Raw genomic sequence first — 14,075 nt, forward strand, 5'->3', positions numbered from 1 at the left:
CGCCGAGTCAAATATCACGCCAAGGTTTTTGACGTGAGGTTTGATTAATGGGGTAAGGTTCCAAGGCTGCCTCTATTGTTTTGATGGATTCCGAGGGGCCGAGTAGGATGACCTCAGACTTAAGGGCCTGGCCCGCTTGCATGCGATTGCGTGCGTTTGGCGCGACCAACCGGAAGCGGAGGTCACGCTAAGTTCGTGCATGACGTCATTTACGTTATGCTTACAAATCAGCTGGGCAGGAGGCGGGCCGACTGAATTTGGGCGTCGCATGGCGTTGGGCTGTGACGTCATCACGCAACGCCATGCGCTAGGCATATGCCGTCAAGACGCTGCATATGACGTCAAGAAGCTGCGTACAACGTCAAGACACTGCAATACCACTGCAATGCGCCTGCATGCGTACGCTGGCCGACAGGACGTTGGCGTGCGAAGATTTCGGTCACTGCAGGAAATTCAGAGCCCCGCACAACTCCATACCCCTCCATGCTTCGAAGTGGGACCGGCCCAGCGCGGACATACAGCGCCCACACGCCTCAAGCGACCACAAGGTCGTGTAATTTGTGAGCCAATGTCACGTAAGTGGGACAGGCCCTTTATTCTCGTTTAGTTGGAGGAAGTTCTGGGCCATCCAACACTTTATATCCTCGAGGCAGTGGGTAAGGCCGAGTAGATTAGATCATTTGTTGGGTTTGAGGGGGAGATAGAGTTGTGTATCATCTACATAGCAGTGGAAGGAAATGCCTTTGGTTGACTTGGCCTAAAGGTAGCATGTACAGAGAGAAAAGAATGGGGTTAAGGATGGAGCCTTGTGGAACCCCGCAGCAGAGGCTAGCTGGGGAGGAGAAAGAGTTGCCCATGTTTGTAGAGAAACTCCTATATGATGAAAGAATGGGTCGACTGGGCTTGTATTCTCTGGAGTTTAGAAGGATAAGATGGGATCTTATTGAAACATATAACAGTCTTAAAGGATTGGACAGGCTAGACGCAGGAAAAATGTTTCTGATGGTGGGGAGGCCAGAACCAGGGGTCACAGTTTAAGAATAAGAGGTAGGCCATTTTGGACTGAGATGAGGAAAAACTTTCACCCAGAGCGTTGTGAATCTGTGGAATTCTCCGCCACAGAAGGTAGTGGAGGCCAATTCACTGGATGTTTTCAAGAGAGAGTTAAATTTAGCTATTGGGGCTAAAGGAATCAAGGGATAAAGGGAAAAAGCAGGAACAGGGTACCGATTTTAGACGATTTGCCATGATCATATTGTATCATGGCTAGAAGGGCCGAATGGCCTACTCCTGCACCTATATTTCTATGTTTCTCTAGGCGAATCATGCATACTGGACAATGGCATGGACTGATACTTCTGGCAGCCTGTCTGCACGGAATCAACACCTATCTACCAACGTACACCGAGTGGGTATATGCAAATGTCCCACATCACAGTGACAATAGGACCACTCTGGGGCTAGTGCAGGCAGGACAGGCTTTCGTTGAGCGGCAAAACAAAATGAATGGTCGCCTTGCAGAATCGCATGGCCCTGGACTTCCTACTAGCCAAGAAAGATGGGGTGGGGGAAACAGACATACCATCCTAGAGAGAGAATGCTGCACTTACATACCAGTGAAAACATTACAAATCTCATGGCCCACTTGCAATAACAGGTTGAGGTCATGAATAAAGTTGGATGCACTAAAATAGTTGCACAACGAGGCCACAGAGAGCGCAGGGTGGAATTGGTGGTCTTGGGGGCATATAATGGCTGGCGAGTGGGCTTGTTTAGCAGTAGCTGGCACAATATCCTGCAATTGTGTGCTGCCCTACTGCCACGTGAGGAGTGCCACGAGGTGCCACGAATTTCTGCAGTTTGATAAGAAGGCATAAAGTACTGATATTGATTCAGTGCTCTTGCACATGTTTTTGCACTGCTACCAAAAGAACTCAATGAACCAATCTTGTGAAATGTCCAAACCAGAATATACCCTGTGGCATAAATGTGAATCTCTTTTATGTATTAATTAATGCTTGCCTGTGGCCCTAAAATGCTTCACTACATAATTATATGCGTGGAAATTATAATTGCAATAAAAGACTGACAAGATCAATCTACAGTTAGTGTTCAGCTTATACCTTGACCACAGGTACACTACAATGTTTATTTTATCCTCCATAAAATAGAAACATAGAAATTAGGTACAGGAGTAGGCCATTCGGCCCTTCGAGCCTGCACCGCCATTCGACATGATCATGGCTGACCATCCAACTCAGTATCCCATCCCTGCTTTTCTCTCCATATTAATACCCCCTGATCACTTTAGCCACAAGGGCCACATCTAACTCCCTCTTAAATATAGCCAATGAACTGGCCTCAACTACCTTCTGTGGCAGAGAATTCCACAGATACACCACTCTCTGTGTAAAAAAATGATTTTCTCATCTCGGTCCTAAAAGGCTTCTCTCTTATCCTTAAATTGTGACCCCTAGTTCTGGACTTCCCCAACATTGGGAATAATCCTCCTGCATCTAGCCTGTCCAACCCTTGCAAGAATTTTGTAAGTTTCTATAAGATCCCCCCTCAATCTTCTGAATTCCAGTGTGTACAAACAGAGTCTATCCAGTCTTTCTTCATATGAAAGTCCTGCCATCCCAGGAATCAGTCTGGTGAACCTTCTCTGTACTCCCTCTATGGCAAGAATGTCTTTCCTCAGATTAGGAGACCAAAACTGTACGCAATACTCCAGGTGTGGTCTCACCAGACCCTGTACAACTGCAGTAGAACCTCTCTGCTCCTATACTCAAATCCTTTTGCAATGAAAGCTAACATACCATTCGCTTTCTTTACTGCCTGCTGCACCTGCATGCCTACCTTCAATGACTGGTGTACCATGACACCCAGGTCTCGCTGCATCTCCCCCTTTCCCAATCTGCTACCATTTAGATAATAGTCTGCTTTCCTGTTTTTGCCACCAAAATGGATAACCTCACATTTATCCACATTATACTGCATCTGCCATGCATTTGCCCACTCCCCCAGCCTATCCAAGTCACCTTGCAGGCCCCTAGCATCCTCCTCACAGCTAACACTGCCCCCCAGCTTCGTGTCATCCACAAACTTGGAGATGTTGCATTCAATTCCCTCATCCAGATCATTAATATATATTGTAAATAGCTGGGGTCCCAGCACTGAGCCTTGCGGTACCCCACTAGTCACTGCCTGTCATTGTGAAAAGGACCCGTTCACTCCTACTCTTTGCTTCCTGTCTGCCAACCAGTTCTCTATCCACATCAATCCTGAGCCCCCAATATATGATAATGTTCTTGAAAATTGCACTTTTCTTTTGGTTTGCTGAGAACTCTTCATTGCAATAGGCTGATCAGTTATCTCAAAGGCAACACTGCTTGTTGTACGAGCTGAGCTTATGACCAACATCTATCTATTTTAGCAGTGGGAAGGGCTACACCACAGACATCAATAATCACAGTGGCAACTTTCATCAAAGTCAGAGACAAGTGCTGCCAGCACACTTCTGACTACAAGCTGTACAAGTTCTTAAACTTCAAAACCCAGATTTGAAGCCCTGTAATTGAACCTTAGTGACAAACTTGGCTGTCGGTAGTTTCATTCAGTCATAGCATAACCAAATATTTTGAGCCACCAAGGATCACCATCTAGCTGTTGCTACTATAAACTAATCTGATGATGGGGCTTCAAGAATTTCACTCCCTCCAGCCTCGTGGTCAGCTGTCAGCTCAACGCACTGACTGAGTTTACAGTTGAGAACCCATGAATGATTGAGCCACCAATCTTCTAACAAGCCATTCAATTTGAAACACCCACATTAAAGCAAAAACTGGGCCACCTCAAATACCTTAAGAAACGTCCAACAATAAACATCTCCCAGTGACAAAAGTTGAAATATTTAGTGAAATACAAAGTGCTGGAGAAACTCAGTGGGTCAGAATTCCTGGAAGACTGTGTGTAGACAACATTTCAGGTCAGGGGCCTTCTTCATAATGTCAGTCTTAAGAAGGCAGAGTCTGAAGAAGGGCCTCAACCTGAAACGTCACCTATTCCTTTGCTCCAGAGACACTGTCTGTCTGACCTGCTGAGGTACTCCAGTTTTGTGCTTAGATGTCTGTTCATTTTCCTCTACAGATGCTGCTTGATGCATTGAGTTCCTCCAGCACTTTGTTTTTAACAGAAACATCTCCAATTATATTCCCACTAGGGTAGAACCTTCACCTCACCTTATTCAGAAACTCCGCCTCTGAGGTATGATACAGGAGGTCAGTGTGAATGTTTATTGAGCTTGTGCAGGGATCGGGATAGGGAGAAATCAGTGATCTCAACTAGTATATAACTGTAATATAACTACAGCAACAAGGGGTTAGAAGAGGCCAATTGTTTTTAGAAATTTACGTTGTTGAATTTACTTCCAACAGTCGAGGCAAAAACCATCAATATTTGATGCTGGAGCGGACAAAAAATAATTTAAAAGACTGGGGATAGGTCATTTGGATTACTGCTTGGAAGTTAAAGCCCTGTCCCACTGTACGAGTTCGTTCAAGAATTCTCCCGAGTTTCCCCTGATTCGAACTCGGAGTTTTAGCGGACCCCGGCAACTCTAGGTACTCGGGGCTCCAAAGGACGATTTTTCAACATGTTGTGTGTCAATCTTCACGAGCGCTCCCGAGCTTGGCACTGCCTTTCCAGCGCTGCGACCTCGCCGACTCCCGACATACGCGCCGCTAAGAGACGTCCCCGAGCTCCGACGTACCCGCTACGTTCATTTGGAGCGCCTCGCAGCGAGGGGTGAGTTTTTTTTTTTTTTTTTTACAACTCGGGAGAGCTCTTGAATGAACTCGTACAGTGGGACAGGGCAATATCAACCATTTGAAGTATTGCTCATTGTGCAGCGATTATATACTCACAGTTTATGCTCATCCGCCCAGCTTACCCTTGAGCAAAACTGTATAATGCAGATGGCACCACTCAACCTAAAAGGTTGGAGTGAAAACTACATAATATAAAAGTCTATGCAAGATAACATTTAGCGTAAATTGTAACAGTACAAGGATAGGTGCATATTTCAGATTCTTATGGAACCAAGATGCATTTATTCAGGAATGTTGTTTCATCCAGAGTTCGTATGAATAAGTCATGATAATGTACTGAGAAAATAATTGGCCTCAATAGCAACATTGTATTTTTTGACACTGCCTTATAACTTTATCAACAACCTCTTAATTTTGGCTTTTGAATGGCCCCTTGTGGCTTGGAGGCATGGTAAGGTAAATATTTGGAAAATGGTCCAACCAAATTAACAAAACTCCAGGGCCCATTTATCCAATTACTTAATATTTTACAACAAAAATAGGTGATTATGCCCGTGTTTTTTAGTGACTCAGGTTCATTTCCCTCTGAGTTTAGCACTATCCCAACCCTGCTGAGTCAATACAAAACTTATGCATTTAATGCTAATTATTTCCTTGTTCTCCGGGATGGTATCACATGCCAGAATCTGATTCCAAGGCATTAACATTTCCTTAGTCAATGCCACTTTATTGAAAATGTAACAGTTACAGAGAGAAATTGAGTAGTCATTTCATTCCACTGAAGATACAATCAGAAACTGAGAACAAGAACATCAATTTAACCAAGGTACATTGAAACCAATTCAAGTGTTCTTGCCATTCTATAGAGCTGCCAACAGTTTGGAAGTGGAACTTTGTATCTTTCAGGTTTGTATTTTAGAATGGTATTAAATTGAAACTTGACCCTTCAACATCACAGCCAAAGTTTCATACAAGCTTTGGCGATCCCGAATTTAACTGTTCCATTCTAGCAGTCTGACAAAGCATGCGGTTTAAATGAACACTATTCCTCTTGTTTCTTTTACTATCAATCTATGCCAGGTTTAAAAAAATAATAAAATAAAACAAAATAAAAATGGGATAACTTTTATATTAAATACTCTTGTAATGCAGAGAATGTTATGAGTTCTGATTCCACGAAACAAAAATATAATAATTACGTTTTGCCCAATATTGTCAGAAATCTGCTGTTGATCAATGAAAATCGAAACAGATTAAAAAATCATGGCTGATTGAACCAGAGGACAAAACGGGGAGATCATCAGTCTCTCCTTGATGGGAAACATCTTTGTCGACAGGTGATTTTTCCCATTTGGAAAATCTCCAGCTCACATAAGTAAAGGGTAAATGAAAATAACTTAATTCCATGAACTATTCAGTTCACAGTTGAGTAAATGTTCAAAAAGTCCCTCGTCCCTTCTTCTAAGGCCTTGGAGGATTTGTTCGTGATCCAGGGAAACCTTGGGGAGAAACCAATAGACCTATGTGAATACAGCCATGCAATATAAAACACAGTAACAATACAGGTAGCAGCATCTATATATTTTCTGCTTTCTAAAGAACAATTTAGAAGTTTGGATAAGTAGAACAGCTAAATAAAATATTTCATGCATTTCATCTACCTTAAGTGAGGCAGCATAAATGGTTAATCAAGAGTGAAACAAAACAAGAACCACAATTGATCTGTAACATGGAAGTTAAATTACAATTAAAACACAAAGTATCTGTGCTATAACGCCAGGATCGGTGCTCAAGCAAGTAAACCAAACCCAAAACCAAAAAACATCTGAACATAATAACATTATCCATTTTGGTGGCAAAAACGGGAAAGCAGATTAGTATCTAAACGGTGGCCGATTGGGAAAGGGGGGAGATGCAGCGAGACCTGGGTGTCATGGTACACCAGTCATTGAAGGTAGGCATGCAGGTGCAGCAGGCAGTAAAGAAAGCGAATGGTATGTTGGCTTTCCTAGCAAGAGGATTTGAGTATAGGAGCAGGGAGGTTCTACTGAAGTTGTACAGGGTCTTGGTGAGACCACACCTGGAGTATTGCGTGCAGTTTTGGTCTGCAAATCTGAGGAAGGACATTATTGCCATAGAGGGAGTGCAGAGAAGGTTCACCAGACTGATTCCTGGGATGTCAGGACTGTCTTATGAAGAAAGACTTGGTTTATACTCTCTAGAATTTAGGAGATTGAGAGGGGATCTTATAGAAACTTACAAAATTCTTAAGGGGTTGGACAGGCTAGATGCAGGAAGATTGTTCCCGATGTTGGGGAAGTCCAGGACAAGGGGTCACAGCTTAAGGATAAGGGGGAACCCCTTTAAAACCGAGATGAGGAGAACTTTTTTCACACAGAGAGTGGTGAATCTGTGGAATTCTCTGCCACAGAAGGTAGTTGAGGCCAGTTCATTGGCTATATTTAAGAGGATGTTAGATGTGGCCCTTGTGGCCAAGGGGATCAGAGGGTATGGAGAGAGAAGGCAATACAAGATACCACAAGTGATCTGATGATCAAGTTAAATTACAATCATATTAAATGGCGGTGCAGGCCTCGAAGGGCCGAATGGCCTACTCCTGCACCAAAAAAAACTCTGAACATATGTTTCTATGTGAATTCAACACAAGAATGCCAGAAGGAATATCCAGAAGTTATTTAGAAAAACATTTGTAACTTGGGACCATTTCAGAAATGTAATCCTGAAGGGTTACATTTGGAGAGATGCAGGTATGGGGGTGCTAATTTCACACATTCAAAGACTGGAGAAAGGAACTGGAAGAGTAGTGTACCATACCAAAGAATGATGTCACTTCTTTCAACTGGCAAAGTTGGTTTTGATAGGATAGGGGTCACACACAACTACACACAAGAGTAGTTACTTACATTGAATGTGCTTTCCTTGTTCACCAACATGAAGGCCTGGTTGTGCAGCGGTAGAGTTGCTGCCTTATAGCGCCAGAGACCCAAGTCGATCCTGACTAGGGGTGCTGTCTATACCGAGTTTGGACATTCCCCCCGTGGCCACATGGGTTTTCCCTAGGTGTAGAAGATTGAGGGGGGGGATCTTATAGAAACTTACAAAATTCTTAAGGGGTTGGACAGGCTAGATGCAGGAAGATTGTTCCTGATGTTGGGGAAGTCCAGAACAAGGGGTCACAGTTTAAGGATAAGGGAAGTCTTTTAGGGCCGAGATGAGAAAAACAATTTTTACACAGAGAGTGGTGAATCTCTGGAATTCTCTGCCACAGAAGGTAGTTGAGGCCAGTTCATTGGCTATATTTAAGAGGGAGTTAGATGTGGCCCTTGTGGCTAAAGGGATCAGGGGGTATGGAGAGAAGGCAGGTACAGGATACTGAGTTGGATGATCAGCCATGATCATATTGAATGGCGGTGCAGGCTCGAAGGGCCGAATGGCCTACTCCTGCACCTATTTTCTATGTACTGGTTTCCTCCCACACTCCAAAGGTGTCTAGATTTGTAGGTTAATTGGCTTCGATAAAGATTGCGCGTAGGATAGTGCTCGAGTATGGGTCAGCATGGATTCGGTGGGCTGAAGGGCCTGTTTCCACACTGTACCTCTACACAAAATTAAGTCTGGGACAAATAGTGAAATGAGTAGAAAAAATGCACACTATTTACTGAGGAAAGAGATGTTAACAAAGACACACCATATCAGTGGAATCAAAATTAAGGTCCTCCAAACCCTTCAGAACAAACAAGATAGTCAGGAGAGAGCCACATAACCCAAGGTACAATACTATTTTGATACTTACCTCTCATCCTGGGCAACATTGGTGGTCTAATTCCAGGCAGAATTCCCATGGGAACTCCTCTGGCTGAAGGCATCCCCATTGGGAGTCCAGATGGAAATCTCAAGCCAGGAGGTGGCGATCCCAGAAAGCCTGCAGCATGAAGGATTGGACATTAATCGTCTATATTTCATGTTTTCTTTTTACATAATGTCACAAAAAGTTCAAAACTGACATGTAGGTACATGTGCTAGCTACCAGGCAAACAGCGTGATCTATGTTACTCTCAAACTTTTGATTTGTAGGTTTGTTTACCTTTTATAGAACCATTGCCTTTATGGCGAAAGTAGTTGATGTTCCAATGCAGAAATTAAAATTGGAGACGGTCATTGCTTGGCACCGTATGTGGTGTTGAGGTCAAGAATGGAGTGTTGAGGTCAAGAATGGAGTGTTGAGGTCAAGAATGGAGTGTTGAGGTCAAGAATGGAGTGTTGAGGTCAAGAATGGAGTGTTGAGGTCAAGAATGGAGTGTTGAGGTCAAGAATGGAGTGTTGAGGTCAAGAATGGACCCTCAGGCCTCCTCCTTTATTATAAAGGGTCCAGTTGGCCTCTAATGCTACTCCTCTTTCGAATTTTCTTATGTTTATGGCACAAAGGTATTGGCCACATGAACCCATGCCTGATACTGTCTTAGTCTTGCTGCATGGGAATAGAAGTGTGAATACGCACACCTTCAAATTCAGGGACAGTTTCTGCTCAGCTGTTCTCAGGCAACTGAATAATCCAACCACAACCAGAGAGCAGTGCCGAAATACTATCCACCTCATTGGTGACTCACAGACTATCCTTGATTGGTCTTTGCTGGCTTTACCTTGCACTAAACATTATTCCCTTATCATGTATCTACACACTGTAAATTGATCGATTGCAATTGTGTATTTAGAAGAGTGCTGGTTAGACTGCATTTGGTGAATTGAGAGAAGAATTTAGAAGATTGAGGGGGGATCGTATAGAAACTTACAAAATTCTTAAGGGGTTGGACAGGCTAGATGCAGGAAGATTGTTCCTGATGGTGGGGAAGTCCAGGACAAGGGGTCACAGTTTAAGGATAAAGGGGGAATCTTTCAGGACCGAGATGAGAAAAACATTTTTCACACAGAGAGTGGTGAATCTGTGGAACTCTCTGCCACAGAAGGTAGTTGAGGCCAGTTCATTGGCTATATTTAAGAGGGAGTTAGATGTGGCCCTTGTGGCTAAAGGGATCAGGGGGTATGGAGAGAAGGCAGGTACAGGATACCGAGTTGGATGATCAGCCATGATCATATTGAATGACGGTGCAGGCTCGAAGGGCCGAATGGCCTACTCCTGCACCTATTTTCTATGTTTCTATGTGTATTGTCTTTCTGCTGACTGGTTAGCACGCAACAAAAGCTTTTCACTGTACCTCAGTAAACTTGACAATAAACAAAACTGAACGGACCAATTCATTTGTGAAAGGAGTTGAAGATTGTACACACATCAGTAAACGTTTCACTTCAGATTATTTGATGAAAGGAAGGTCATTGATTAAGCTGTTGTGAATGGTTGGAAAAGCAGTTGATATATGATATGCCATTTATTGTCACTATACATGTACAATGAGATTAAAAGCAGCTCGTACTCAGTGCATACATATAATTTAGTACAAAAAACAAGAAACAGAAAACAAAACAAAAAGGGGGGGGGGAGATAGGTGCACAATTCTGCGGCGCTAAAATGGTGAAGGATGAATAGATAGTATTCTTAGGCAGATGTTTAAAGATTATATTAAAAAAAAATTTTTTTAATTAAAAATATTAAAAATTAAAGTTACAATACAGTTCCAAATTTCAGTACGTGGATAGAATAGATGGAAGTCCGGGTGTTGGGCTGTGAAGTCAGTGCATGTGTGAATTAAGAGTAGTTATGACTTTCGGAAAACAACTATTCCTGAGTCTATTTGTCCTGGATTTGATGCACCTATAGCGCCTTCCAGAGGGCAGCAGGTCGAACAGCCCAAACGCAGGATGGGAAGATAATTGTTGGATGGGGAGATAGTTGAAGATAATTAGTAATTAAAAAATGATACTGATGATCAAAATACAAACGGAAAATGTTGAAAATACTCAGCATATCAGGCAGCATCTGTGGAAAGAGAAACTGTTAACGTTCTGGATTGAAGACACTTCGTCAGAACTGAGAAAGTGAAAAATAGTGTAATAGCCCTGTCCCACGGTGCGAGTTCATTCCAAGAGTTCTCCCGAGTTTGCCCCGATTCAAACTCGGAGATTTATGGTAATGGCCACTCGTCGGTAACTCGGGGCTCTCGTGTTCATTTTTCAACGTGTTGAAAAATCTTCACAAGTCTTCCTGTGCTTACCTGCCGTTAGCGAGTCTTCCCGAGTACCTGCCGCTAGGGTTACGAGCCGGTAAGAGACGCCCCCGCTACGTTCATTCTCCGTGCTTACCACAAATTTGATTTTTTTTTTAAACTCGGGAGAGCACTTGAATGAACTCGCACTGTGGGACGGGTTTAAAGCTATAGAAAGGTGAAGGAAAGAACATGAGAGTGCACACTGTGGAAGTGAGTGTAGATGAACACCTTATCAAAGACGAGTAAGGAAATAGAAAGCAAGGATGACCATCACAAATGGGACAGATGTATATACCTGGATTCTGACAATGGGAACTCGATCCGAAACAAACTATTTTTCTTTTCATAAATGCCACCTGACCTGCTGATATTTTCAACAGTTAGTTTTTATTTCAGATTTATAGCAACTTGATATTTTGATTTTCAATCACTGTCCAACTCACAGCTAGGGATAAAAATCACCAATCTTGTAGTTCAACCTCTGTGTTTTCTTTCCCTTGTTTTTAGGAAGGTGTTGACCAAACGTGCACATTATTTATCTCGAGAGGACCAGAATACAAAAACAGGGGTGCAACGCTGAGGTTTTATAAGGCGCTGGTTAGACCGCATTTGGAGTATTGAGAGATATTTTGGGCCCCATATCTGACAATGGATGTGCTGGCGCTGGAGATGGTCTCGAGGAAGATTACAAGAATGATCCCAGGAATGATGGGGAGCGAAAATTGGAAGAGCAAATGTGTAAGGAGATAGTAGATATTAGTAGTAAGCACAAGGTAGTGATTGTGGGAGATTTCAATTTTCCACACATAGACAGGGAAACACATTCTGTAAAAGGGCTGGATGGTTTGGAGTTTGTAAAATGTGTGCAGGATAGTTTTTTGCTGCAATACATAGAGGTACCTACTAGAGAAGGGGCAGTGCTGGACCTGATGTTAGGAAATGAGACAGGTCAAGTGACGGGTTATATGGTTATATGGAATGAGTGGGTTAACATATGATGAGCATTTGACAGTGCTGGGGCTCTACTTGCTGGAGTTTAAAAGGATGGGGGTGGGGGGGGGTGAAGGCTTTGCTAGAGTAGATGTAGAGAGGATGTTTCCACTGGTGGGAGAGTCTAGGATCAGAGATCATAGCCTCAGAATAAAAGGACATTGCTTTAGGAAGGAGAATCTCTTTAGTCGGTGGGTGGTCAATCTGTGGAATTCATTGCCACAAAAGGGTGGGGAACCCAATTCAATTGATATGTTTCAGGCAGAGATAGGTAGATAGATTCTTAATTAGCATGTGTTTCAGGGGTTATGGGGAAGAAGACAGGAGATTGGGGTTAGGAGGGATAGATCAGCCATGACTGAATGGCTTAGTAGACTTGATGGGCTGAATGGCCCAATTCTGCTCCAATCATTTATGGATTTATAAATCGCATTCCATAGTAGATGTCCCCAGCTCCAATTAATTCCATGTAGATTCCACCCTCTCTCTAACCATCCTCATTTCACAGATTTTACATTATTAATGTTCTCTCTATTTAACCAGTCTTTAACCCATTTCTTTTCAACAGCTTATCCCCAGCATCCCATCAGAAATATTCCCTTTTCTATATTCAATACTGCCCCAACCACACTGTATTTCTTCAAGGTACAATTCTAATCACTGGAGTGATTTTGCCTCATTTCTCATTAAGTTCAGTTTTTCCAGGCCAGCTCGATGTTACACTGGGTCAAATACCAATTTGACACGAAGGGTAGTCATTCTCAATTCACCTCTGGAATATATCCGTTTGATCCATGTTTGGACTAGGGTCTGAAACCAAGTAGTCCAGGTGGAAACTCAAACTGGCTATTATTGAACAAGTTATAGTTGTGGAATTTGAGGAAGGACATCCTGTGATTGAAGCAGCGCAGCGTAGGTTCACGAGATTGATCCCTGGGATGGCGGGACTGTCATACGAGGAAAGATTGAAAAGACTAGGCTTGTATTCACTGGAGTTTAGAAGGATGAGGGGGTGGATCTTATAGAAACATATAAATTTTATAAAAGGACTGGACAAGCTAGGTGCAGGAAAAATGTTCCCAATGTTGGGCGAGTCCAGAACCAGGGGCCACAGTCTTAGAATAAAGGGAGGTCATTTAAGACTGAGGTGAGAAAAAACATTTTCACCCAGAGAGTTGTGAATGTATGGAATTCCCTGCCATAGAGGGCATTGGAGGCCAAGTCACTGGATGGATTTAAGAGAGAGTTGGATAGAGCTCTAGGGGCTAGTGGAGTCAAGGGATATGGGGAGAAGGCAGGCACGGGTTATTGATAGGGGATGATCAGCCATGATCACAATGAATGACGGTACTGGCTCAAAGGGCCGAATGGCCTCCTCCTGCACCTATTTTCTATGTCTATGTTTCTATGTTATAGGTGATCAAATAAACTTGGCAACACTGTTCTGAACTTGGTGCTAGGCTGCATCTCAGGAGGACTTGGATTTGTAACCTTTCAGGTCAGGATCCTTCTTTGGTCTGGAAAAGGGTTCCGACCTAAAACATCATGTGCCCATAGATATTTCCTGATTATACCCAGAGATATTGCCTGAACCACAGAGTTATGCCATCACTTTGTGTTCTGTGCAAGATTCTAGCATCAACATTTCCTTGTGTCAACATGGAGATCAGGCAGAGTCTGCAATAAGAAAATAATGTGTTCCACCATCTGAATCTGCAAACACGATGAAAGCATAGTTATTCACAATGCACCTTCAATTAAGCCCAGAAACTGATATTGGTGCCTTGTGCATCACATATGTGACAGGTAAATACTCATGTGCCCACCTGCTCTTGCTTCCACAAGATTCACAAGAGGTGGGACCCCTCTCATTAGTATGTGAGGTTGAGGGGCAGCAGAAAAACTAGGAACAGGTACACCTCCAGATTCTCCAGCCCGAGGTGTCATTACCTAAAGCAATAAACAAACACAAGGCAATAAAAGCTACAGAATCACCCAAGAACTTACTTCAAGAGGAATTACCCAACACAGAGAACAACATATCAATGTTGGCACAAATATTAAATTGTTCCCA

The 14,075-nt window shown here is 43.0% G+C and overlaps 1 protein-coding gene across 2 annotated transcripts in view; it reads right to left on the bottom strand.

Annotated features, from left to right (window-relative positions):
• Nucleotides 1-4,926: 4,926 nt before the first annotated feature.
• Nucleotides 4,927-14,075, bottom strand: part of LOC129706725 (small nuclear ribonucleoprotein-associated protein B'-like) — a 28,207-nt gene continuing 19,058 nt past the window's right edge. Inside the window, exons 4-6 of one of the 2 annotated variants that reach the window (XM_055651162.1) lie at nt 13,828-13,951; nt 8,644-8,772; nt 4,927-6,328 (exon numbers count right to left, since the gene is read on the bottom strand). In XM_055651162.1, the coding sequence (XP_055507137.1) occupies nt 6,291-6,328; nt 8,644-8,772; nt 13,828-13,951 (291 nt within the window). In that variant the 3' untranslated portion in view covers nt 4,927-6,290. Of the gene's footprint in view, nt 6,329-8,511; nt 8,773-13,827; nt 13,952-14,075 lie in introns of those variants that run through there. The other variant, XM_055651153.1, reaches the window with a different exon arrangement.

Source organism: Leucoraja erinacea, chromosome 2 (assembly GCF_028641065.1).
Source record: "Leucoraja erinacea ecotype New England chromosome 2, Leri_hhj_1, whole genome shotgun sequence".
In the NCBI taxonomy this organism is placed as follows: Eukaryota; Metazoa; Chordata; class Chondrichthyes; order Rajiformes; family Rajidae; genus Leucoraja; species Leucoraja erinaceus.